The sequence below is a fragment of the Delphinus delphis genome, chromosome 10, assembly GCF_949987515.2.
Source record: "Delphinus delphis chromosome 10, mDelDel1.2, whole genome shotgun sequence".
Lineage (NCBI taxonomy): Eukaryota > Metazoa > Chordata > Mammalia > Artiodactyla > Delphinidae > Delphinus > Delphinus delphis.
Window position 1 is genome coordinate 61199835 of NC_082692.2, and position 27247 is coordinate 61227081.

General features: G+C 46.5%; 1 protein-coding gene across 1 annotated transcript in view; it reads left to right on the forward strand.

Annotated features, from left to right (window-relative positions):
- SCN10A (sodium voltage-gated channel alpha subunit 10) overlaps positions 1–27247 on the forward strand; it is a 75875-nt gene that overhangs the window by 32526 nt on the left and 16102 nt on the right. Inside the window, exons 11-19 of the mRNA XM_060023762.1 lie at positions 3749–3857; positions 5984–6222; positions 8842–9015; positions 16433–16792; positions 18780–19226; positions 20553–20693; positions 22313–22436; positions 23445–23599; positions 26645–26818. Coding sequence (XP_059879745.1) covers positions 3749–3857; positions 5984–6222; positions 8842–9015; positions 16433–16792; positions 18780–19226; positions 20553–20693; positions 22313–22436; positions 23445–23599; positions 26645–26818 — 1923 coding nt within the window. The remainder of the gene's footprint in view (positions 1–3748; positions 3858–5983; positions 6223–8841; positions 9016–16432; positions 16793–18779; positions 19227–20552; positions 20694–22312; positions 22437–23444; positions 23600–26644; positions 26819–27247) is intronic.

Consider the following 27247-nt stretch of genomic DNA (forward strand, 5'->3'; position numbering starts at 1 on the left):
CTCCTTTCCTCTGGCAACTGTATGCCACACAGTTCCCTCGGAGGAAGATTTTGATGGGAAATGTTTATTGATTTGGAGGAATGGCACTATTCTTCCAGGAAATTAGGCTGCAACTCTCCCTTCAATCTCCCCATTGTTGACTGTTCAACGTTTGCCTCGCGGGATCCTAGAAGCTCATTATATTACAAAGCTCTTATCTCCTCCTTTGCAAAACAAACTCTCACACCCATATAGGCTGGATCTAATGAATTGTCGAGCCTAATTTTCAGAAAATAAGAGCACTCGTTTGTTCAACAACCCTTTACTAAGCTTGTTCCTGTACTGGTGTACATAACTGTCTACTGAAGTCACAACTTTGCACTGAAGCAGGGAACTTAAGATACCTTTGTCCAGCACCATGACCAAAGGCTGGCAAACAACTGACCCATCTGGGTGACAATGTTGTCCTCTGACACATCCTTGGCCATGATGACCTATTTGCTGATCTTGAACACCTTGCAATCTCTTTTTGATCTTGGCCCTTTCCCAGGCTGTGTCAAGAATATTCTTTTCCTCTCTTTTCTCCCCATGTATACCTAGAATACCCCGTAGGTCTGTGTCTTTAATTTTCTATGGGAAGGTCACGAGGCTGAGGGCAGGGAGGTGGGAGTGGGGGTGGGGGTGGGGGGGAAGTGTTGGGTTCCAGATTTGCCTGCAGGATGCTCTTCCAGCCTGCCTTCTTTCTTGCTCTTTTGGGGCAATGCCCAGTCTTTCCTAGGCCTCACCTCGGGGAGACACCAGGCTAGCCATGGCAGTGTGTTCCATTTCCAGGCCCCTGGCCGAGACATCTCATTCCCTGATGGGGTCACAGATGATGGAGTCTTTCCTGGAGACTGTCAAAGCCATCGGGGCTCTCTGCTGCTGGGTAGGGATGCAAGCCAGCAAGGCCCCCTCCCTAGGAGTCCACTGCCTCAAACTCCCAGCCCTGGCTTAGGGCGTGGAGAAGATGGACCCCCAGCATTGCCCACTGGTGAGCTTGCCGCTGGAGCCATCGAAGTCTCGGTGAGTTTGTGAATGCTCCAGACTCTTTGGGGCTGCTCTCCGGCTAGAGGCCTCAGGCCAAGAAGCCCTGAGTGTCACCCGTGGAAGGATCCTTTAGACATCACTCTGCCCAGCACCTCCCATCTATCCCCATCTTACAGACAAGGCAGGTGAGACCCAGAGGGAGAGATTGGGTTTAACTGAGATCAAACAGGTATTCTGGTTTACTCTGCAGGACGGTGATACAGACTATTTTCCAATTGATATCATTTTTTCCCCCAGAGTTTCTCTGTCCCTACTCACTATCACGGCTTTAGAAATAGGCCTGTTTGCTTCCTGGACGAGTGTGAAAAAAAATTAAAGCTTCTTCTCTTCTTGCCTGTGACTCTGTGAAAACTACCTTGGGCTTGACAATTAAGACTCAGAGAAATCCTGGGAGGGGCCCCGGACAGATCTTAGCAGAAGCAAAGTATCCCTGACTTTAGTTGGAGAAGCAATAACTTGCCAAAATGCACAAATTAGGCAACAGTGACTAACTGGCCAGCACTCTTAATAGAATAATCACAGAGTGTAATGGCAAATCAGGGACTCCTCATTGGATTGGAGCTGTGATTTAATTTAAGCTCTCCCTCCATCTTCAGTAATGACGCTTCTAGTGTTTTTTCTTTTCTTTTCTTTCTTTTTTTTTTTTTTCCGGTATGCGGGCCTCTCACTGTTGTGGCCTCTCCCGCTGTGGGGCACAGGCTCTGGGCGCGCAGGCTCAGCGACCATGGCTCACGGGCCCAGCTGCTCCGCGGCATGTGGGATCTTCCCGGACCGGGGCATGAACCCGTGTCCCCTGCATTGGCAGGCGGACTCTCAACCACTGTGCCACCAGGGAAGCCCCATTTTGTTTTTTTGTTGTTGTTGTTTTTGGCCCTCTGGCCAGCCCAGGACACACAGTGGTTTACAAACTGACTTGTGAGCTGACCATTATATGGCTCTAGTGACTTGGATAAGTCTTACAGTGTTACCTTAGTTCCATCTCTGACTGGATGCATGGGATTCAGGGTCCCAGCAAGAAACAGATGAACCACTGCAGTGGGCAAGTGGAGAGGGTTTATGGAAGTATTTACAGAGATGGGCGCTGGGCTCAGGAACTAAGAAGGGGCAGTGAGGCGCTGAGGAACTAGCCACAGTGGGAAGCTGTAATAAGCCTAGGCTTAAGGGGTGAGGGGAAGGACCAGAGCCCAGCAAGACCTGCCCCTTTATGTGAGAGGCAGCCTGATGGAAGGTGGCCCAGCCACAGCCCAGCAGGGAAGAAGCCAGCTGGCAGATAGCCAGCTCCTCTCTCCTCCCAGCCTCGGATCTCCTGTCTGTGCCTCCCACTGGCCAAACCTGACCAGAACCAGAGGGTGAGGGTGATGCAGTTTGCTCAGGTCACCCTCCATGGGTACAGAGCAGGGCAGAGATGGTAGAGAGTAGGTCTCCAAAACCTACCAAGAGAATCACCAACCCAAAGTCCTCAAGTCAAAGCCAGGCTTCAGGGTCCTCTTGGAGGTACTTTAACTCTCTAGAAAATGCCTCATTCAGGAAACCGTGTTATTACTCTGTGGATTACCACTTTCCTGGATATTCCAGCCTTGATTCATTTTAGTGAAATTATCTGGCTAGTGCAAGATTAACTCTTTAATCCCTTCCATGTCACATGGACCTGAACATCAGTCACAGCTGTGCCATTTACCAAGTGAGTCACCTTTAGCAAGTCCCTTAAATTCTTCAAGCCTCCATGTCTCCCCTTATAAAGACCTTATAAAAAGGTTTCTAAATGGCTGAAGGGTTAAATGGAATCACAAAGTGCCTTCATTTATGTACACATCTGACCAATAACAGCAGTAGATGCTAGAACCTTTTGTTGAGTCCTCATGGTTGAGAAATTTCTAAACTTTCTTTATATGTACTATATACCTATGAGCTTCACCTACAGCAAATGCTCAATAAATACTTGTTGAATTTGGACTCTGAATGGTTAGTGCAGTGCTGAGTCAGCTACAATGGGCCTGGGACTCCCCACATCCAGGGTAAGTGTGTGACTAGAGTTAGGGCCCTGGCACAGAATCCAGACAGAGCTTCCAATAAAGGCCCAGAGAGAGAAGAGTCAAAAGGATTGTGTCAGAAACTAAGAATTGAACAATCAAGACACAACAAATATTCCCTCAGAAAGAGAGAGACCATGTGGAATAGGAAATGGGTCGTATGTTGGGAAGAGAAATGGGCCTCTTAGGAGGGAGGTCAAGGAAGCCTATCATGGAGTAGGAACTCTCTGTAAATGTCATATGCGCAGCCCGGCAGAAGTCCAATAATGACTGCCTGGCCTGATGCCCCTGCAACTCCCACTACCCTTTGGTAGAAACCTCAGAGACCCTTGAGGCAGCCCCCTCCCAACCCTGGTGCCCAGGAACCTGTCTTAGGGAAGGACTCTGCAAAGCCTCAGGTGAGGCCAGGTCATCTGTTAGCTACGAACTCAGGCTCTGGTTGCACCCCAGCTCCGTGTCACACTGTTCCTCACATCTGAGCTCTTACCCCAAGTTCATGGAGTAGCCCCTTTACTCCAAGCATGACTGCAGAGGACCGTAGCTTCACTGGGCAGCTCACAACCACCCAAGAGAGGCCAATAAGAGGCTGAGTGATCTGTTTTTGCCACTGAAGACTTTAGGGGAATGTCTTGACTCTGTTTGTGTCCCAGCAGGCATCTGATGCAGGACAGAAGACTTACTTGACAGCAGAATACTTGAATGAACATTTCCGAACCCAAAGGGCAATGAGTGTTGTCAGTATCATGACCTCTGTCCTCGAGGGTAAGTATTGCTCATTGGAACTTCCACTCACTGTGCCATGAGGAGTCCCCATATGAGCAGAAGATGGGATGCCCCAAACCTGTGTCGAAGAGCACCCATCTCTGTGTCCTGGGATACTCCTCATTTTTATGCCCTTGTCCCCATTACCCTTTATCAATGTGGTTTTTAAAATGTGGATAAATTTTCAAAAACAATAGAATCCACTGAATGAAATGCTCTAGTTCATTTCTTGTTCAAATTAACATCTGCTTCATATGTATTCACAAAACTGGATTTTAAAAAGTGATCCAGCAGGCACAGAGAATTTCAAGCTACCACTCAGGTATGCAAGAAATTTAACAGTCTTTAATTTTCAAACATGGAAAAATTGTTCCCATGTGTTTCATGGCAGTGACTTTTATGGTTATAACTTAATTTCTGTCTCAAGCTCATGCTGAACATTAGAAGGCAGTTTAAGTAAATTAATCCTTCAGTTTAACTAAATCCTTGTCAATTCAGGGTTCCATCAATCAGGTGGGAATCCACTCAGCCTCCCCAGGGATGGATCTAAATTCTAACTGCTTACACCAAGCCACAGGGTGGAGGAAGAGAATGGCCACCTGGCACTCAAGTACCAAAGAGCACGGCTATATCCTTCTCACCCTGAGTATAAGACCTGTCTTCTTATCCAGCCTTTCTTTTGCCTCAGGGCATGGAAAACATGGCCTTAGTCATATCTAGTTATTCATCTCCTCTGGACAAATTTAAAATGTCCTGAGCTGGAGGATGGAGAAAGGAGTTTGGATGTTGGTGTGTCCCTGAGAAGGGGCCCTGTGTACTCTCCTCCCAGCCCTGGGCTGAATTCTAACTGCAGGGGAGGGCATGGTGGACAACAGACAACAACAACAAAATGTTTGAGTGATTTGAAAACAGAGCCAACCTGTACCTTACTTTCTAGGTGAAGCTGGAGGCGGCAAGTCTTAGACAGAGACCCTCATGCCTAGTATGACACAGAAACCGTAGGGTAGCATGGGCCAGTAACATGCCTGGGTAGAAAAGAACTGAGGCAGCCTCAAAGGGTGCTCTGTGGCCCCAGCATGACAGGAGAGTATCTGGATGATCACCTTGTTCCCATTGAAGGCTGCAGAAGGAGATGAGTGAGAGGCAAAGACGGAACAGCCATCTCCATGGCTCTCCCACCAGCGACAACCAAATGGGAACATTGATGACTCAAGTGAAATACACTTGGCAATGACTTAGGACCAGCTCAACCCTCCACCAACCTTCAGCTCCCCAGAACTCAGACACAACTTCAAATAACGAAGTAGTAGCAGACGTTGAGTTAACCAAAACGAAGTCCCCTGGTTGGAGACTTGAAGTATAAATTGAATTCAGTTACGGGAGAGAAAACCCCGTAAGCTACATTTCTTGCATAACTGAGTTTGTGTTTTGAGAAATGTGTACATAACAAGTGTTGTTGTTATTTTTGCTCATGGATAACTATTTAATAATTACTCATCAGCAGAGAGTGAGGATTAGAGAGGTGGAGGAGGAGGGAGAGGTTGGAGGAGAGGGAAGGTAGAGAGAAATGCTGGTCTGGAAGATTGAAGGAATGAAATGGAGAAACACAGGGCAGTGACAAGCTGGGACCAGTCAGCGTGGTTGTGGATTTTTCCCAACCAGGTTCAGTTGGTTGGGCGCAGGTACAGAGTCATCTCCATTTTGGGTTTATTCAGAGTTGGGGTTTTGCCAGGCAAGTACAATGGAGGGGGGAGAGGGCAAGGGAACTGAGGTGTCTGCAAGGGAGTATAAAGGGGGTGGACATGAAATGTAAGCTGGGTAAGTTGAGAAGCAAAGACATGCATGACCTTTGCGATGGATGGTTAAAAAGTGTACGGTCCATGGTTTGGAGGACTGAATGGGGACAGAGGCTGGGTTGTACTTGCTAGACTACAGGGGCTCAAAAAGGAGGAAAAGGGTGAGTGCTGAAGTGGAGATGGGAGGTGTTATAAGGTGTTATAATGGGTCTCCAAAACCTACCAAGAGAATCACCAATAAGTAATGACAAGGTCTAGAAGCTGGCCATGGGGTGGGGGTCTGAGTCCATGCCCGGCTGAGAGCTGTCATTGACCACACCTGTGATGCAGAATTCGAGGAGTCTAAACAGAGGTGCCCACCCTGCTTGACCAGCCTGGCTCGGAAGTATCTGATCTGGGATTGCTGCCCCACGTGGGTGAAGCTTAAGACCCTTCTCTTCGTGATTGTGACGGACCCCTTTGCAGAGCTCACAATCACCCTGTGCATCGTGGTGAACACCATCTTCATGGCCATGGAGCACTACGGCATGAGTCCCGCTTTCGAAGCCATGCTTCAGATTGGCAACATTGTGAGTGCCCTGGCAGCCACTGCCTGTGCTGTCAGATCTGTGGGGCTCTGGGTGGGGTAGCAGCATGCCCTCATTCACTGGAGTGTTGATCTTGCTGGCTGAGAGCAGTGCGGGAGATGTGTAGACACTTAGTGCAGGAAGTCAAGTCTGGAGGACCAGGCTGAGCTGCTGGGAATTGCTTTGGGATGAATGAGCACAGGGAAGTGGACAGAGAGAGCCCTGACCTAGGGGCAGCTAGCCTCCCCTTTGCAGAACTTAGGACAGCCACCTGAATTCTCAGCATTGCAGCTGCCACTACCTCGAAATGATGATAAATGCCACTTTCCCATCTAAAGACAACCTATGGACTTGCAAATTTCCTTCCAATTTTATTGCTTTTGTGACTGCAAAACACAGTGTCTGTGGTTTTTCAACGCTGTCATTTAAGTGCAGAAGAGTGGGGGAGGGAGGGGAAGATAATGAGAGAGAGGGAACCTGGGATCATGCTTGCTGTTATCACAAAAGTGTCAGGGAGTCAGAACTTTTTTTAAAATCTGGTTCAGACAGGACTTTCCTTTAAATTTTCCTCCATAACTTTGTAGTATAATTTTCTTTGAACAGCACAAAGTCCTTACTGGATTTCCCTACATGCTGAGTAAAGTGTCAGACTCAGAGGAGAACTGTCCTCAGCCTGTGCCCCACAGGAACAGTAATGATAGCCAACTTTATTTGATCACCTACTCAAGACCAGACATGGCCTCAGATGCTTCTCATGGGTTATCTCATGTTATTGTCACAAAACCCCAATATGGTAGGTACTATTATTATGCCCCTTCACAGATGGAAAAACGGAGGCACAGGAGGTTAACTAATTTGCCCAGGGTGCTAGAGGTGAGTAAGTGACAGCATCAAGATTTGAACCCAGGCCAACTGGCTCTGAAGCTCACACCTCTCAACTCCTGGGTGCTAAACCCCATCACAGGACGTGCTAGTGTGTGTGTGTGTATGTGTGTGCGCACATGCACACAAGAAAAGCAGAAGCTGTGAAGGTCAGGGTCCTGCCTCCATGTCCACACCACTGTCCACTCCACTGCAGGTGGCTTTCTAGTTCCACCAGGACCATACAGCTCTTCTAACTCCTTGTAGGCTGCAGACTTAGGTGGAAGGAGGGGTCCCAGAGGAAATGTGACTGCTCTTCTCTAGAAATCTCCCCCTTTCCCAGAATCCAGGGATGTGAAAATGATGCCAGTAGGTTCTGGGATACTGTGGAGCCAGCATGCCTTACGTTTCAGCAGCACCTAGGCTAAGAAGACACATGCTATGTAAAGTTGATACGAAAAGGGGAAATGGAAAGAGAAGGGAGAGCTTATTGCCAAGAAGTCATCATAGACCCCAAAGGGTCAGACGGAAGAGACCTCTGAGCCCGCACCTTGTTTTACAGTTGGAGAAGCTGAGGCAAGAAAGACCAAAGGCCTTTACCACTGTGACAGAGCCCAGTGCCATTTTTTAAAAAGAAAGAAAGGCAGGCACTGTGTGGTGCTTATGATGAGTCAGGTGCTTTATAAGTGTTTTCTCAGCGTCACAACACGCTATGAGGTTATCACCACCCTCGCAGCACAAAAGAGAGCCTTAAGACTCAGAGAGGTTCAGTATCCTGCCCAAGGTAGCACAGGTGGGGAAGGTGGAGCCAGAGGTGACCCAGGTCTCTCTAGAGCACAGGACCTGATCGCCCCACCCCCACACCACGCTGACTTGCCTACAAAGGGCACTCAGTAGATGCTCTTTGCATCTCACAGTTGCCATCTTGTGGCATCAGTCAAGTCCCTTAAACTCTCAGCCACTTCCTTCTCTGTAAAAGGGATGTAACTACCTCTGTTTCCCAGGCTGGCGAGAAGCTCTGATGAGGGCAAATGAGAGAAAAACACCTAACTCTGATCTTTGGTTTCTTCCTGTCACCCTTCCCTGCTGGTTGTTGTGTGACCCAAGCCTGGCCCTGACCTCTCTAAATGTCAGAATTCTATCCTGTTTAAGACCATTAAAGATACTCAGAGCTGAAAGAATCTTAGAGACAATGTATTATTATTGTTCTTACTAATAGCTATTATTGATTAATGAAGTACTGTCTGCCAGGACCTTTGCTAAGAATTGCGTATGCATTATCTCACTTAAAGCCCATTATACAGATGAGGAAATTGAGGTAGAGAGGGTGCACTCCTTGTCCAAGCTTATACAAGCTAGGAATGGCTGAGTTGACATTTTTCTCTGGGTCTGTGTTGCCCCACGATCCCTGCTTTTAAACTACTGAACCAGATTGACTTCTCATTTACATAATTATATAATAATTATTATCCTAATGATTATCCACTTACTCCATGTCCAACACCATTCAAACGGAAACACTGAAGCATGGAAACACTAATGTGTATTCCCTGAGCACTGATCCAGAGATTTCTCTCTGCTGCCACACTGAGTGTTCCCATCCCCAATCCGTCAGGAGCCTGCAGATAACATAGAAACAGAATAAAAACGAGGTAAAGGGATTTGCCACTTTATAAACACGACATTTCCCCCCTGCTCTATTTGTCATTGTCACCCGACCCCACAGACCCTGCTGAGATGGATCCCTGTTTCTGTCCGCAGGTCTTTACCGTGTTTTTTACTGCTGAAATGGTCTTCAAAATCATAGCGTTCGATCCCTACTATTACTTCCAGAAGAAGTGGAACATCTTTGATTGCATCATCGTCACAGTGAGCCTGATAGAGCTGGGTGCGGTCAGGAAGGGGAGCCTGACAGTGCTGCGGACCTTCCGCCTGGTAATGTACTCTTCTGGCAACTTGGGGAACCTCCACGTGGACATCCAAGGAGGCTCCCCGCTGGAAACGGACTCTGTCCTTTGGGGACCCCACCAGCCAGCTCCCTCTTCCTCTTCATTCCCTGTGGGAGGAGGCAGGGCATGGCTCCTGGGAGCCAGAGACGTGGTGCTTTGCACTTACTCAAAGTGGGGGTGTGCCCTTTCCTCTCTGGGCCTGGCTCCCCTCATCTGCGCTAAGAGGAGACTTCCTAGCACCCTCTTGTTCTCTTACCAAATAACAGTAAATGATAATCATAGCAACTACTCTTTCTTGAGTTCTGACAATACATGAAGCACAGAGCTAAACCCTTGACATAACACATCTCATTTTATGCTTACATCACCCTGAGAGAGTTGCTTTTACTATCACCACAGATAGAGGAGGGAAACTGAGACAGAGTGGTTAAATGATGGCCCAAAGTCTCCCTGCTGCTGAGTGAGCCTCAGACCTGCATTTCAAAGCCAGGCTGCCTGACTCCAGAGACCCAGCTCTGATCATCCTCTGATTCCCTTGGTCCCCAAATCACAGCCCCAATATCTCACCCACCTCAAAAACTGCCTCCTACTAGCCTCCCGTCCTGGCTCTTCTCCCAACTCAGCTCCAGGACGCCTTCTGCAGGATGTGTTCCCTTATTCTTAACAAAAGAGATGTCCCCCTGATGTCTGTGTCTGTAAGGCAAGTCACCCACCTTGTTTTATTTCTTCAAGAATATCGTGGCCCCTGCACTTCATTTTAGAATCAATTTGACAAGTTACATACCCACCTACACACAAAATTGTTGGGTTTGGGGTTTTTTTTTCTATTAGGACTGCAGTAATTTATAGATCAGTTTGGGAAGAAATATAACCTTTATGTTATGTAGTCTTCTGATCCACAAAAATGGCACACAATCTATTTATTTCAGTCTTTCAATAGTTTTATAATTTCTCCATAAGGGACTTCCTGCATATCTTTTGCTAGATTTATTCCTAGATATTCCCTAGTTCATTACACTATTTCAAATGAAACCTCTTTTTAAATGTTCTTTTCTGGGGTTTGGGTTGTTTTTTTTTGTTTGTTTTGTTTTTTTTGCTAGCACTTTGCTATTTAATATTTTTGGATCCAGATAGCTCTGTTATTAATTCTCATGACTTATCTATGCAATCTTTTAAATTTGTTAACAGAATCATATCATATGCAAATGATGAGTTTTGTTTCTTCTTTTCTAATCCTTATACCATTTGGTTCTTTTTATTACATTTCTGTGCTGGTTAGGACATCCAGTACACTGTAGAAAAGATGTGTTAATAGCCACATTTTTGCTGTTTTCCTGATCTCAGAGAAAATGCTTTCAGTATTTCAGCAAGTCTGATATTTGTGGCAGGTTTTTTAAGAAGATTTTTTTTAAAACTCCTTTATCAGTTTAGGAAGTTCTCTTTTTTGTTTGTTTGTTTTTGTTTTTGTTTTTTTGCGGTACGCGGGCCTCTCACTGTTGTGGCCTCTCCCGTTGCGGAGCACAGGCTCCGGACGCGCAGGCTCAGCGGCCATGGCTCACGGGCCCAGCCGCTCCGCGGCATGTGGGATCCTCCCGGACCGGGGCACGAACCCGTGTCCCCTGCATCGGCAGGCGGACTCTCAACCACTGCGCCACCAGGGAAACCCGGAAGTTCTCTTTTGTTAAGAATATTAATCATGAACGGATGTTTAATTTTATCAGACAATTGTTCTGCATGATTAAGATAATCACATGATTTTCTCTAATCTGTTAAAGCAGTGAATTATACTAATTGATTTTCTAATGTTAAATAAACTTTGCATTCCTGGGATAAACCCAACTTGATCGTGATACACTTTTTATACATTGGAAGATTCAGTTTGCTAATAATTAGAAAAATATTTTGCCTCCATATTGATCAGTAATATTTGGCCTGTAATTTTCCTTACTTGCATTGTTCTTGCTAGGTTTTAGTATCTAGGCATCAAGGTTATGCTAATCTCCGTAAAAAGAAGTGAGGAATATTCCTCTTCTTCTACACCCAATCTTTGGGTAAGACTGGAATTACTGTTTCTTGTAAGTTTGGTAGAATTCACTAATTAAGCCATCTGCAAGTCAAGATTTTTCTTTACTGATTTAATTTTCTTAATGGCTGTGAAACTACTCAGATTTTCAATTTCTCGAATTGGTTTTGGTAAGTTATTATTTTTCTAAAAAAATTTGCTTCTTATCTAAATTTTTAATTTTATTGACACTAAGTTGTATATGCTATGCTGTTACATTTTAATGCTCCATATCACATGTACTTATGTTATCCTTTTCTTTCTTTAAAAATAGTCATTTGTGCTTTCTTTTATCTATTTTTATTAGTCTTGCCAAAGATCGTCAATTTAATGTCTTTTCAAAGAACCATCTATTAGCTTGTCGATCCTCTCTACTTCATTGGTGTTTTCTATTTCAATTAATCCTGCATCTTATCTTAATTGCAGCTTACATTCCACATATTTTATTGTTTACTAACTTCTTAGGTTGGAATTTTCAGCCTATTTCCTTTTCCAATATATTCATTGAAGACTTCAATTTCCTTCTAAGAACTGCTTTAATATGTAGATTTTTCCTTATTTTATTTATTTATTTTTTAAACTTATTTATTTATTTATTTATTTTTGGCTGAATTGGGTCTTTGTTGCTATGCGCAGGTTTCCTCTAGTTGCGGCGAGTGGGGGCTACTCTTCGTCGTGGTGTGTGGGCTTCTTATTGCGGTGGCTTCTCTTGTTGCGGAGCACAGGCTCTAGGCGTGCGGGCTTCAGTAGTTGTGGCTCGTGGGCTCTAGAGCGCAGGCTCAGTAGCTGCAGCGCACAGGCCTAGTTGCTCCACAGCACGTGGGATCCTTCCAGACCAGGGCTCGAGCCCATGTCCCCTGCATTGGCAGGCGGATTCTTAACCACTGTGCCACCAGGAAAGCCCCAGAATTTTCCTTATTGTTTGGTTCTAAATATTTCCTAATTTCAAATTTGATTTATTCTTTGACTCAAAGGCTAATTAGAAGCATGGTTCTTAATTTTGAAATGTATGTGGTATTTCTAGTTATCTTTATGCCATTGAGTTCTAGCTTAATTGTATTATACTCAGAAAACATACACTGTATGATTTTAATGCTTTGAAATTTATTGATAATCTCATTTTGGCTCAGTATAGTGAAAATGTTCCTTATGCACTTGAAAAGAATGCGTCTTCTGCAGTTGTATGGTGCAATACTCTGCATATATATCCATTGGGTAGAGAAAGTTCATTGTGTAGTCCAGATATTCTATATCCCTGCTTATTTTAGCAATTACTGAGATGGTAGTGTATAAAAATATCTTTCACTATGATTACGGCGTGATGTTTCTCCTTACGGTTCTATCTGGAGGCTATGTTATTAAATGCATACATATTTTAAGTTATTATATCTTCCCAGTGGAGCGAAACTTTTATCAGTGAGAATTGACCTTGTTCATCCCTAGAAATGCTTTTTGCCTTAAAAGTCTCTTTTGCCTGTAGTAATTAAACAACTCTGTTTTCTTTTAGTTTGGAATTTGCCTGATATATCTCTATCTATCCTTTTACTTCCAGCCTTTGCATATCTTTAAGGTTGTTATATGTCTACTGTAAATAGTATGCAGTCAGATTTTGGATTCTTATTCAATCCACTCTTTGTCTTCTAACCAAAGCATTTAGTCTACTTATTTTATTGTGAATACTGATAATATTTGGGTGTGTGTCTATCATTATATTCTCGGTTTTCTATTTGTTTCCTCTGTTGTAGCATTTTTGTTCTCTCTCTTCTTGATTTATTTTGGACTGTTTGTTTTTCCTTGTTCCATTTTCCTCCTTTATTGGTTTGGAAACTAAATACTCTGTTTCTATTCTTTGAGTGGTTACCTTAGAAATGACAGCATGTATTGTTAACTTAAAGTCAAAAGTTAGCTAAAATCTTTACTTTTCAGGACAACTTTTTATTCCAGTTACCCCTTCCCAACTTACTATCGTGTTAATTATTTTAATTTTATCTTGTTTTTAAAAGCTATATGACTTAATTCATGATAAATAATTCCAGATTTGTACAAACACTTCTGAAAATTCAGTAGCTTAGCCCAATAAAGGTTTATTCCTCACTCATGTCATAGTCTGATGGAAGCCAGTCAGCTCTAGGTGGGACTCCTTCTAGAAGTGACTGTGCCATATCTGAAGGCCTGTACAACCTTCAAAGCTTGCCTCCTGCTTGTGGAAAGATGGCAAAGTTTACACAGTCAAAGGCTTTTTTAGTCAGGGCTCATGGTTTCTTTTGCAATACAATTCCTTCAAAACTTAGATGGTTTCAGACCTCTGTGTGTGTTATACATCCAGAGTGCTTTCTATGACAAAGTTCTCAGTTCTGCTTTGTTTCTTTGCTCTCTTGTCCTCCTGCCTCTCTCTGCCTCAAATGGTGGCTACGCCATTAATAGCATCTTTACTAAGATGTGCTTCATTTCATTGAAAAATTTAACTGGTCTTGAACTCATAAAGACTTAATCTCATTGCTCACTCTTTGAGATCTAAAGCAATGTACTTCCCTAAACCTTCAAGACTCTAAACTTCTGGATTATTTTATTTTATTTAAATATAGTGATTTGCAATGTTGTGTTAATTTCTGCTGTACAGAAAAGTGACTCAGTTATACATTAAACTTCTGGATTCTATTTCCTTTTATTTCTTATCAATCAACCAAATATTCCCTGAACTCATCTCTTTCTTGTAATGTCTTGACAAACGTAACCAACTACAACTGACACATGATACTAAGGTTCTGTTTTACGGACCCTTTGCCTAGTGCTACTGGTTCATGATCTGCCCCAGAATTATTGCAGACCATCGTTTTGCCCCTGCAACACAGATCAACACTTTCCAAGGATTCTTCTATCAGTTTCCTTATTGTACACCACGTGATCACTAAGCCAGTGCCACATATCCAATGTGTTGAAATGGCTCTCTGCAATGTACCAATTTCTACATTACTCAAGAGAAGTACAACTAGTTGTAATGACAATCTCTAAATCTGTGAGTTAACGTAATAGAGGTTTATGTTTACAGCATATTCAGTGCTGGTTGGGAAACTCTCCTGGTTTGTCTGCTCCAAGTAGTGACTCAGTGACTCAGGATGGTGTGATGTCACCACCATCTTCAATGGGTGGCCTCTGTGGTGGCCATAGGAGGGGAAGAGAAAGTGCATGATGTTTTATGGCTCTGCCTGAAAGTAGTGTACATTACTTCTGTCTCCATCTCCATTCCATCAGCCAGAACCCAATAATATGACCTCAACTATTTGCAAGTAAAGTGGGAAAACAGTCTTCCTTTGTGTCTGAGAGGAGTAAAAGTGAATGGTGACCATATAGCCAGTCTCTGCCCTACCCCGTGAAACTTTACTGTTGTGTCCATTCAATGTTTGTTTTGATTCACTCTCATACTTAGCGCTTCCTTGCTGTTTATCCATTCTTGCACATAATACGTTCCTTCTGGGATCACTTTCTTTCCGCCTGAAGTGCATCATTTAGAATTTCTTTCAGTGAGTGCCTTCTGGCAGTAACCTCTCTCAGTTTTATCTAAAATTTGCCGTTCAATTTGCCCTTATCTTTTTTTTTCTTTTTAATTTGGTTGTGCCGGGTCTTAGTTGCGGCAGGAGGGCTCCTTAGTTGTAGCTCGCTGTCTCCTTGGTTGTGGCATGAGAACTCGTGGTTGTGGCATGAGAACTCTTATTTGTGGCATGCATGTGGGATTTGGTTCCCTGACCAGGGATCGAACCCGGGCCCCTGCATTGGGAGCACAGAGTCTTAAACACTGCGCCACCAGGGAAGTCCCATGCCCCTGTCTTGAGAGATATTTCTTATGGGATCTCGCCTTAATGGTGGGAGAAATTCCTGTTATACTGTCTACCTTAGGCAGCCCTGGGATGTGTTTCCTGATTGCTGTGCCTCATGAGACCATTAAAACTTATGCTCAGATTCATCAGTTTTGCAAATGTCTTCAGAGAAAAGCTGACTTCAGCAATCTGTTTATATCTCTGAATTCCCGTAGTTATTTAATTTTTGGCTAAAGAATTACTTACTTTATTGACAGATCATTAATGCACTTAAGATTTTATTATCTAGCATTTTTAGTAACTTTTTGATGGAAAGGGGAACCCAAGGGGGACCCAATATAGTCTACCATATTAGTTCATCTTCTGATATTCTTCACAAGTTCGAGGCCCATTTCATCACCAAGTGGTGACCTCCTCAGTAGAGGGCAGATGTTAGACTTACCTTGCATTCTATTCCAAAAGTAAAGCATCCTCATTAAAGTAAGTTCCAGATTAGATCTAAGGTGAACACAGACCGCCTCCATCACAAAGAAAAATATGTATGGAGCTTCCTGCATAAGAGGATTAAACCTTGGAACTTATTGCTGTGTTGGGTGATAAAACTGCTGCTACTGTGTCCAGCACAGCATCCCAGCTCCTTGGCCAGTGCCTGGCTCTTAGTAAGGGCTCCATAAATACCCCATGACAGCTGAGCTCACATATTTCTTTCTAACAAATTAGAGAACCACACAAATGTATTTTTTAAATGTTTAGGCATCTTTATGCATGGTGCTTTTGTTCTCCTGTGGGACTTAGCACATTTGGGTTTACAGTGAAGACTTTCTGGGTCTTTGCCTTATCTCTGCAACTAAACCATTAGTTCCATGAGGACAGGAGTCCACAGACTTCTCTCCATATACCTCACAGGCTAGTACAGTGCTATGTATGTGCATGGCTGGTGTCCAACAAAGTAGGTAGATTGGTTGGTCAATTAAATAAACATATGAATCCCAGGTTCATGAAATCACAGATACTTGCCATTTCAGAGATGGTGGGGGTAAAAGATGTTGTCCAAGGCCTCAGGATGAGAAATGCCCCAAGATGATGGGTAGCCAATACCTCTCAAATGCAGTGGGTTGTGCCCTACCTGCAGGAAGCTAGGCTCTCTTCAGGTCAAAGGTGGGCTCTTCTCACACATTTATGAGCTCCATCATACCCCACTCCACCCCATAGAATAGATCTACATCCAGGAGGCTTGTGGCTATAGAACAGAGTACACGTCACACGACCAACACCCCAACATGAGACCCCTGACTTTGCCACAGTCAGTGGAGCACATTAGTAGTACATAGGGACCATATAGAGTTGGTCATATTTTTGAGTAACTGGTGACATACGAAGAAAGGTCTTTGAAAGCAGCTTCCCGGGATCAACCCACATTGATGGAATGAGCTACCTTGTGCTTTTTTTTGTTTCTGGCCAAGACTTGAGATGAAAGGTGATGGAAGCAGCCACCAGGACCTGACACGGTCTCTGTTTCTCTGCAGCTGCGGGTCTTCAAGCTGGCCAAGTCATGGCCGACCTTAAACACGCTCATCAAGATCATCGGCAACTCGGTGGGGGCTCTGGGGAACCTCACCATCATCCTGGCCATCATTGTCTTCGTCTTTGCTCTGGTTGGCAAGCAGCTCCTCGGGGACAACTACCGTGACAACCGGCGCAAAATCTCAGCACCTAACGAAGAATGGCCACGCTGGCACATGCACGACTTCTTCCACTCCTTCCTCATCGTCTTCCGGATCCTCTGTGGAGAGTGGATTGAGAACATGTGGGCCTGCATGGAAGTCGGCCAGAAGTCCATCTGCCTCATCCTTTTCTTGACGGTTATGGTGCTGGGCAACCTGGTGGTGAGTGCATGGGCAATGCAGGAGACTTCCATATTATCCTAGAAAGTTTGACATTGCACATGTCTTGCCCACATTGTACCTCCCTGACTGAAAAGTCTTCACACTTTTCCAAGTTGTACGGGACACATAAGAAATATCTGTTGGGAAGCAGCTGGAATAAGCCCATATGACAGAGCAGGAAAGACCTGATGTAGAATCCCAGCTCCACCTCTAGTAAAGTTGGGTGACCCAGCACAAGAGACAATCTCCCAAGCTTTAATTTCCTTAAAATCAAGAAAATAGTGCTTACTTATGGGCTTACTGGGAGAATTAAATTACAGGAACAACATACACAAATTGCCTAGTGCAGTTTCTGGGCCAAGGCAGGAAGTCAATAAATGGTAGCTGTTAGCTGTTGAAGGAAAATTTCCCTTCCCCATTCTAGGGTTCTCAGAAGGTATTCCTGTCGGGGGTGGGGGGAGTAGAGTTACATAGGTTCTACCTAGGAGCAGGAGGGGAGGCACAATGGGACAAGAGGAAGGAGAGGAGCTGGATCCTGGACAACATCCAATGCCATGACAATAACAAAATCCACTCTCAGGTTTGCGGGGAGCCCCTCTGGAGGCCTTTCTCCCAATTGGCCCCAGCACCCCTTCTCTGGCCCAGTCTGGCTCCTTGTCCTCAGTTGGCTCCACTCCCTCAAGTTCTGGGTGCCTTTGCTCTCCCAGCCTTGACCAGGGTGAGGGGAGGGTGTTATTTTTAGGAACCCCTTTTTTTTTTTAATTGAAGTATAGTTGATTTACCATATTGTGTTAGTTTCAGATGTACAGAATAGCGATTTGGTTTTTTTCCATTATAGATGATTACAAGATGTTGAGTATAATTCCATGTGCTATACTGTAAATCTTTGTTGCTTATCTATTTTATGTATAGTAGTTTGTATCTGTTAATCTCATACTCCTCATTTATCCCTCTCCCCTACCTTTCCCCTTTGGTAACCATAAGTTTGTTTTCTATGTCTGTGAGTCTGTTTCTGTTTTGTATATAAATTCATTTGTATTATTTTTTAGATTCCACACATAAGTGATATCATATAGTAATTTTCTTTCTCTGTCTGACTTATTTCACTAAGCATTATATTCTCTAGGTCCATCCATGTTGTTGCAAATGGCAGTATTTCATTCTTTTTTATGGCTGAGTAATATTCCATTGTATATATGTACCACATCTTCTGAAGCTGGTCGTCTATTGATGGGCACTTGAGCTGCTTCCATGTCTTGCAGGAGCCCCTTTCTTATTGCCTTGGAAGTCAACCAACTTGAATTCTTTTCCCATAAGAGTTTTACAGATAAGAGAAAGCTAAACCAAGAGAGAGGATGAAAAAACAAATCCAGACTCTTCAAGGTCTTTCCCAACAGGGTCCCTGAGCCAGAGGTGCCTTCTGCCTGCTCTCCCGAGTAGGGGGCTGGGCAAAACTCCTTTCTTCCAGGCTGAGTTCCCCATCCCTGCAGTGTCACAGAGGCCCCTGACCCTGAGGCAGGAAGTTTGCCTTTCCGAGCACTTTTATATCCTCGTGCCATTTCCTCTTCACAACCACTCTGACAGGTAGGGGGTCCTGAAGGACACGAAGTTGGAAGCAGAGAGGAGATGTGCCCAGGATTCCAGAGTGAGCAATAGAAACCACGGTATGGCTGACGAGGGTGGTCCTGGGCAGGCCCATGCCTGCTCCTCTCTGTTGTCCCTGAATGTCCCTTTGCTCAGCAGGGGTGACCCTCCTCTATGGTGGGGAATGTACTTCCAAGCCTTGTCCACGTGAAGCAAGTTGCTTGGGGCATCCCCGAGGCTCCTCTCAGTTGCTGTCAGAATGTCTGTTCCCCCAAGAAGGAAAGCATCTTGGGTGGGCAGGGAGAGGCCCCAGTGTGCCTGTCCTGCCACCCAGCTGCTGACCTGGTGGGCCACGGAGGGGGTCAGCTCATCGATTGAGTGATCTTCCTTTCCTTCTCTCCAGGTGCTTAACCTGTTCATTGCCCTGCTGCTGAACTCCTTCAGCACCGACAACCTCACAGCCCCAGAGGACGACGGGGAGGTGAACAACCTGCAGGTGGCCCTAGCGAGGATCCAGGTGTTAGGCCGGCGCATCAAGAAGGCCCTTTGCAGCTTCCTCAACTGGCCCTTCTTGCTCCCCCGGCCCAAGGCAGAGCCCCAGCTGGTGGTGAAACTCCCACTCTCCACCTCCAAAGCTGAGAACCACATTACTGCTGACACGGCTGCGGGGAGCCCTGGAGGGCTCCTGGCTCCCGGAGGCCCCAGGGATGACCACAGTGACTTCATCACCAATCCTAACATATGGGTCTCTGTGCCCATTGCCGAGGGCGAGTCTGACCTCGATGACTTGGAGGATGATGGTGAGGAGGATGCTCAGAGCACCCAGCAGGAAGTGATCCCCCAAGGGCAGGTGAGAGTTCTCCCACGGGACAGCCACAGGAAGCAGGGTGGGGACTTAGGGCTGGAGTGACAAGGGGCAGTAGGGAAATTTTGATGAAGAGGTTTTCCAACCTCAGGGCTGGCGCAGCCTTGAAGAGCCCCAGGCAAGCCCGGCATGAGACCCCTTCACATAGGAAGCACAGGCCATGCCAAGCTTTCTGGAGGAGGTGACATTTAATCAGAGCCTGGAAGAAAGGGTCAGAATTCACCAGGCAAGCAGGGAGCAGGGGCATTGCTTGAGCCCCAGGCCACTTGGAGTTGCTTGAAATTGTCTTTCATATAGCTGCCCCATTTGCTCCACCCAACCCAGTCTCTGTGCAGGAGGTGCTAATAAGATTGCTCTAAGAACAGGATGTTGTCCAAGAGCAAGTCTCGTCTCATCTTCGCCAGCAGACTAAAAAGTCCTGATCATTATGTGACTCATTCATCCAGCTTTTCCCGACAGGGGATGTCACAGGGAAATGACACTTGTTCCTTTGGCACCAAAGAATTTGAAGCATATTTTTGGGTAATATATATATTTTTTTAAATGCTTTGCATAGTTCCTTTCTACCTTAAGCTGATAAATCAACCCTCATTAACCTCTTCTCAACGACTCAGGGCATGCACGTCTCCACAATGTTGGAAGGCAGGGGTCCCTGTGGGACCCGGGGACAGAGCACTGCTGGCCAGGCCACTAAGTGGCCTCAGACAGCTGTGCTTTGAGTCTGTAGCTCTTCCCTAGCCTCCGTCCCTCGCAGCTGTCACTGCTCTTGTGTTCCAGCAGCTGCTGTTATCAGCTGCCATATTTTACATGCCTTTGCCTGGGTGACAGCCGAGGGCAGGGCGTCACCATCCCCAGAGTAAAGGACATAAACTCTGTGATGCTGTCTCCACTCAGAGTCATTTTCAATTACTTTGGGGGTTCTTGGGGTCTCCAGAGGGCAAAGTTCACTACCACTCTGACCCCTGGACAAGTGATAATGATCATGGCTAACATCTATGGAGCCAAGCACTGCTTGCGAAGTGCTTCACAAGTATGAACATATTTAGTCATCAAAATAACCAAATGAAGTAGATCTTGCCTTCTCAAGTTTTCAGATGGGAAAAATGAAAATAAGAGAGGTTAAATAACTTGCCTAGTGTCACACAACTTGTAAGTAATGACACGAGATATTACACACAGATCTATCTGGCTGTATGTATGTATGTTCGTTGCATATGTTAGGTCCTTGGCTCTGGCAGATGACTCTTCAAAGTTAGAATTGCTTAGCTGAGGGTGGGCACAGGTACCCAAGTTGGGGCTTTCTCTCACTAGCAGGAGCAGCGGCAACAAGTCGGGAGATATGAGGACCACCTGCCACCCAGGAGCTCAGGTTCTGGAATGTCCTCTGAGGACCTGGCTCCACACCTAGGTGAGAAGTTGAAAGACGAGGCTCCTGCTCAGGGCCCTACAGAGGTAGGTATGTGAGCTTCCTGGAGAGGTTAAACAGCCTGCCGGACAATGACCAGTGGGATGGAGGGGACTGGAGGATAGGGCTGGGCGTGGGGTATTCCAGACTACGCTCAACTGTGGAGGCTCATGTCTCATCTTGGGAATTTTTAAAGTCCTTCCAAACCTGTGGGCTAATCAGCATGATTTCACCGGGAAGAATGAGGTTCCATAGACTGGGGGACCGAGGACCTGTTCCTCAACCTCTCTGAGCCTCCGTGTCTCCATCTGGGAAGCTAAGTGGTAATGGCTACTTGGTAGGATTCTTTTGAAGCTTCAGTGAGATGCTGCTTGTCAAATGTTTAGCTCCTGCCTGAAATGGAGTAAGTGCCCAGAAAATGGCAGCCAAGAAAAAAGGAAACAAAAGACAGTGCACAGAGAAAGTTAAGTATCTTTCAGAGCCAGCAGATAAAAGTCAGAGTTGCTGTGGGTGAGGAAGTCTTCCCTGTGACCATCTCCCACCTCCCACCCCCACTTTCTGTTGTCCACACTGTCTTCTCGGGCCAAAAGCAGACTGGTGCCGGGGAGAGGCTATCTGTACTGAGTGCTGTACTGACAGACTTACATAGACTGAGCAGGAAGAAGATCTTATAAGAGGTAAAAATAAACTTGGTGGTTTCATTACAAATCTTTAAAGAAAACAAGCTACATTGAAAGAGGTATCTCTAAAGATTTAGCATCTGTAATAGCACTGTATTAAATGCAAGAAGTTAACTTGACACCTAGCCACTGAGTGCCGATGGTGACAGGCACCGGGTAAGCAAAGATAAGGAAGACATAATTCATCCCAAAGTTATCAAGCCCATCAGCTTGAGGGGTGCCAGCCACTGGCTGTGTGCCTCTGGGCAAGGCTGACCCAGCGGGGTGAGAGAAGAGGGTGGGATGAGAAGGGATTTGAGGGCTCTGGGTGAACACCAGCCTCTTGGTTCCAGTTGGGTGAGGGTTGCCATCTTCTACACATGGAGAACATGTTTCTGCTGAGCATTCTAAGGACTCCCCTGGCTAGTTTTCTCTACTCGGTGTTTTCAGTACACTACCGCTGGGGATTGTTTTTGTTTTTGTTTTGATTTTGTCCATGACCCTAGCCAGGCAGGGAGGGTGGGGAGGGTGACAGATGGGGACCCACCCCACCATTTGGGTCCATTAGTCAAGCGGTCAGGTTTACTAATATGAGAGCAGCTTCAGCTCCTAATTGAATTCATCTGGAGACATTATAGGGCTGAAGCTGCCAGGAGGGCAACAGGGCCCCTGCAGCATTGCTCCATGGTTAAATATTCAAGCCCAGTGAAGGCTGAGAGTCTTTATGGGTGTAATTACTGTGTCTCGGGCCATCGCCAGCCCTCCATCAGGGGCCTGGAGGTTTAAAGCCTCACACAGCTGAACCTCTGGGGCTCTTCAGAGAGCATGACTGTTCTGGGGCTCAGCTGGCAAGGCACCGAGACAGAAGGGACGCCGTGGTGGGTCCAGCCCTGAGGGGCTCTCTCTGCATCTCGGAGCGCTGAGCCAGTCGGACCTGTGGTGACAGTGTGCAGATTCACTGGGCCCCTCAGAGAGCTGGGTTCACTGCCGGGGCTTCTGCCCTGCAGGGAGTGGACGACACAAACTCCTCAGAAGGCAGCACTGTGGACTGCCTGGATCTTGGGGAGATCCTGAGGAAGATCCCTGAGCTGGCGGATGACCTCGATGAGCCAGATGACTGCGTCACAGAAGGTAGAGTGGCAGCCACAGACCTCCTCCACTTGACATTCATTAGGGCCAGAATCCAGCGCAACAAGTACTCATCTGGTCACCTCTGTGTCCAGGGTTCTGGCCTGGGGTCTAGGGGAGACAGGCAAGCAGTGCCCCTTGCTCCTCACTCCCAAGCTTGAGAGCCCAGCATTAAACACAGATGCCAGACTCGCAGCAGCTGACTGGTGGGATCTGCATCTCATGCCACATCAGACATGGCAAACAGATGCTCTGCCTTCCTCATCACCCTCGAAAACACCTCACTGAGTTATAAACCAGCCCTCTTGAGGTTGAAAGGGAAAAGGTAGCCACCACCATAAACTCTTGACTTGGGACATAAAAGGACCCAGAGGAGGGCCATGATGCACCTGTGTCCCTGCATCTCCTCTGTGACCCTTAAAGGCAGAACCTGCATCTTACTCTTCTTTTTCCTCAATGTTTAGAACAGTGAAGCCTGTTATATTCTCAATAGATATCTGTGCAATAAGTGAATAAACATATAGTTCATGCTATGAAAGTAAGTGTGGCCTAAATAATTAAACAAAGAAACCACTTAATTGAGTTTCCACTTTCACATGACCCTGAGCTGGGCTGCCCCCAGGCCCCATTCCAGCCATGTGGAGACCCCCCAGTTCAGCACAGGCTCAAGGCGTAGCCCCTCAGACACCCCCAGGCTCAGGCCCCGTGTCTTGTCAAAGCTCCAGAAAGGGTGGGATAAGGATAAGGGCTATGCTATCATCTGTAGGGAGGAAGATGCTTGGGAGGAGGTGAGAGTGTGCAAGACCAGTGGTGGAGAGGGACACCTGAAGGGCACGATGGAGAGACCGCCTGAAAGTGACCCCACTTCTCTCATATTCCAGGAAAAAATTCTTTTCCAAAATAGCGGCAAGTGGGTTTCCCTGCAGAGTGGTTTCCCTTCAGGGCTGGAGTCAAAACAATGCCTCCTTTACTAGTGGGACATCGCTCACCATCAGTCCCCTCTCCCCACAGGCTGCATTCGCCACTGTCCCTGCTGCAAAGTGAACAGCTCCAAGTTTCCATGGGCCATGGGCTGGCAGGTGCGCAAGACCTGCTACGTCATTGTGGAGCACAGCTGGTTCGAGAGCTTTATCATCTTCATGATCCTGCTCAGCAGTGGAGCGCTGGTAAGCGGAGGTAGGGGTTCCATGCCACAAAGCCCTCCAGGTGGGGTCTCCACCACCAAAGGCCCTGGAGCTGCAGCAGTGGGTTCCCCTGATTCCTGGGCTGAAAGTCCCCAACGTGTGGCTGGAAGGCGAGCTGCAGCCCAGCACGAGGACTCCTCTTAGCAGAGGGCATGGTAGGTGCTTGAGGGGCCCGTGTCATGGCCTGTTACACCTGGCTGCTTGGATTTCAAGCAGTGAGTGTATACATCCCACTTTATTGTTGGGAAAACTGACACTCAAAGGGTTTATGGGACTTGTCCAAGATTACCCAGCTTGTCAGTAGGAAAACCTAACTTTGCCTTCATTTGATCCCAAAGCCCCTGATTTTCCACCTTCTGACCTCCCAACACACTGCCCTTTTCTGAGGGCCCAGTACGAAAAGGACCATCCTTCCCTGCCCTATCAAGCCGCTTGCAAGTACTGCTGTCACTCACTCAAAGTGCATGGCAAATCATTACAACGGCACTTCTCAAAATTTAATCACCCGGGGAACTTGTTAAAATGCACATTCTGATTCAGTAGATCTGGGGTGGGGCCTGAGAATTTGCATTTCCAACAAGCTCCCACGTGATGCTGACCCTGGTCCACAGGCCACACTTTGAATAACAAGACCTTACAGTCCTCTAGATTCTGAGTTAAGAGACACTTCCTAAGCCCCTTGCTGGGTGTCGAGCTTTGTAGGACAAGGAAGGATGTTCTCTCTGCACCATGGCGTAGGCTCACTACACAGTCTCAACTAATTTTCCCAATGAACCAAGGTAGACGTAGACACAGGAAGGGACTCATCCTTGGCTGTCCACATTTTATGGATGAGGACGTCACAGCCTAAAGACACGGAGGTACCTGCCCAGGCTCCCAGCTCATTAGTTAAAGGGAGGACTAGCATCCCACTCTCTTGATTCACGGTTTCCAGTGTTTCCACTTGCCTTTTGCTCCCTGTGTGCCATTTACTCCCTGAAAACAATCTGCTGACCATCTGGGCACCCACTTAAATGCCATATTTCCCAGGAAGGGAGCCCAAACTGCTCAGGGTGTTGTCTCAGCCTTAGGGAGGAGCAAAGGTAGGTGAGAAAGTTTGATCTGAGAGGTGGAAGGAAAGCTAGGCCAGCAAGGGCACAAAGCTGAGGGAGAGGAGTCTCACAGAGCAGGCTGGGCTGCCATCTTGGAGGGGGGGTGGCAGCGTCTGATGGTGCCCACTGCCCTGGCACAGGGTGGTGACGGCCCCCCTAGAATAGCAGTCTCAGCACAGTCCTGAGTGCAGAGGCCACACTGCGGGGCAAAGGGAGGCTGGGCAGTGCATTCTCCACACCTGCCCTTCCTCTATCCTGCAAATGATAACCTCAATCATTTGATGAGGACTAAGTGCTTTCTTCATCACCTCCTTCCCTTGGCCCTCTACTCCCCTTCTCCACACACCCCTGCTGCTCCCCTGCCCTCCCCTCCCGGCAGGGAGCTCACATCCTTAACCAGCTGCTGGCCCCACCCCAGTGTTCTCCCTCCCCTCTCCAGCTCCTTCCCCAAGGGACTGAACTGGCTGGCACCAAATTTAGTCTTCCTTATGCTTTTACTTTGAGTACGTTTAAAAAAGAAATAACATGAGTTTTTATCTGACAAAGTAAAGGGAAAAAAAAATACTTGGAAATTATGGGGAAATGCAAAGAAAAAATATCACCCATTTTCCTATCACTCAAAGAGAATCTCACTTTTTGAAAACATTTTGGTGCATTTCCTTCCCATCTTTCTTATGCATGTAACACATAAATATTACAAAACGGAAACCACATTTTTGCATTCTGTAATTTCTCAGTAAATTTTCTCAGTAATATGGTCCTCCTACCTCATTAAATGGCTGCAATGTAACTAACCCCCAAGCTCACTCCTAATAAGCATTGAATATCCTATGCGCACTCCTTTGGAAACGTTGGCTTGTTTCCCGTCTTAGGTCTAGCTTTAGAAGTAGAACCAGAAGCAGGAATTCTTGTGCAGTTTGTGGAGGGTGTGCTTTGAGCTGGAGCATGTGAAGGAAGTAGGACAGAACAGGGAATGGAGCTGGGAAAAGACATGGGTTCCCATGAAGCCCAGCCTCAGCCTGATCCCACAGGAACTCTGAAGCATAAAGGGCCTCACGAGACAGTCCCACCTTGAGGCAAGGGGATGGTCAGACACTGGCTGCGGCTGCCCCCAGAGGGGTGATATAGTCTCCTAAGGCGGAGGCACTTCCCTTCAGCCCAGGGATGTGTCCTCAGGCAACAGGGGCATTCACCAGCCTTTAGCAACCAACGTTCACAGCAGCTGGGGATGGTCATACTGGCTCCTTAAGCAGGATCTAGGTGGGACACCAACAACATCTAGTGTCCTTAGGATACATTCTTGAAGGCAGAATTGCTGGATTTCTAAAAGCTTTGAGTCATATTACCAAGTTGGGGTCCCAAAAACTGAACCAGTTTTCACTCCGGCCAGCTGTATATGAGAGTAGCTGATTCCCCACAGCCAAACTGACTGCGGGGTTCCCCCCCACCATCCACTCCCACCCATGCCCTTTCCTCTTCATCAATCTGATAAAAGAAAAATGGCATCTTCTCTTCATTTGAATTTCCTTGATTACCAATGAAATGCAGCATTCTTTTTCAGAGTTCACTGGTGAGTCTTACTTTCACTTTCACGAACATCCTTTGTTGCTTTTATTTTTAAACTAAGTCACTGTTAGCAGTCCCTTTGGTTCACTTCCAAAATCCAATTAGAGAAGGTTTCCTTTCTCACTTGTGTTCAGTTCCCCTGCAAAGTATAAGCAGGGCTGTGTGTCCTTGTTGGCTCCGAGGAAGTCCTCATTTGTATCTCACAGGGCCTCCTCCACTACCCCACCCTACCTCCCAGAGCAGAGAAAAAAAAATGATGCAGGCAAACTGGTTACCAAAGCTCTCTCAGGGGCTGACTGGGTCCTTCCCTGTCCCTGGGCCCCAGTGCTGTGGGTCTAGGCCGCCTACCATTTTGCTCCTTTCCTTCCAGGCCTTTGAAGATTTTTACCTTGACCAGAAGCCCACGGTGAAGGCCTTGCTGGAGTACACCGACAGGGTGTTCACGTTTATCTTTGTGTTTGAGATGCTGCTCAAATGGGTGGCCTATGGCTTTAAAAGTTACTTCACCAATGCCTGGTGCTGGCTGGACTTCCTCATCGTGAACGTGAGTGTCTCAGTGGGCACTTGTGGGCTTTGGGGTCCTTTTCCCTGGCTGATGGCTGCAACTAACGCAAAGGAAGCTTGGAGGCCTGGCCTTCAAGGGTGACTCCAAAGAGAAGTCTTAGCAAGGGGTCTGAGAATAACCCTGCATACCTGTGATCCAGGTAAGATCCAGGCAGTACATGATTCCAACACAACAGCGACACTCAGGTGAGTCTTCAGTTCCTAGGTCTCCATCCAGAAAGACCACTTACTACCTCTGTATTTTACATCCAAAGCAAGATGGCACATGACCTTGCATCCACTGTCAGGGCTTCTAGACCTAGGGATGCTGAGGACTTCCTGGCACAGAGAACCTGCCCTCCCACTGACTCAATGATCCCCAGCCCTGGCTGCACTTTAGAATCACTTGGGAAGCTCTTAAGAACAGAGT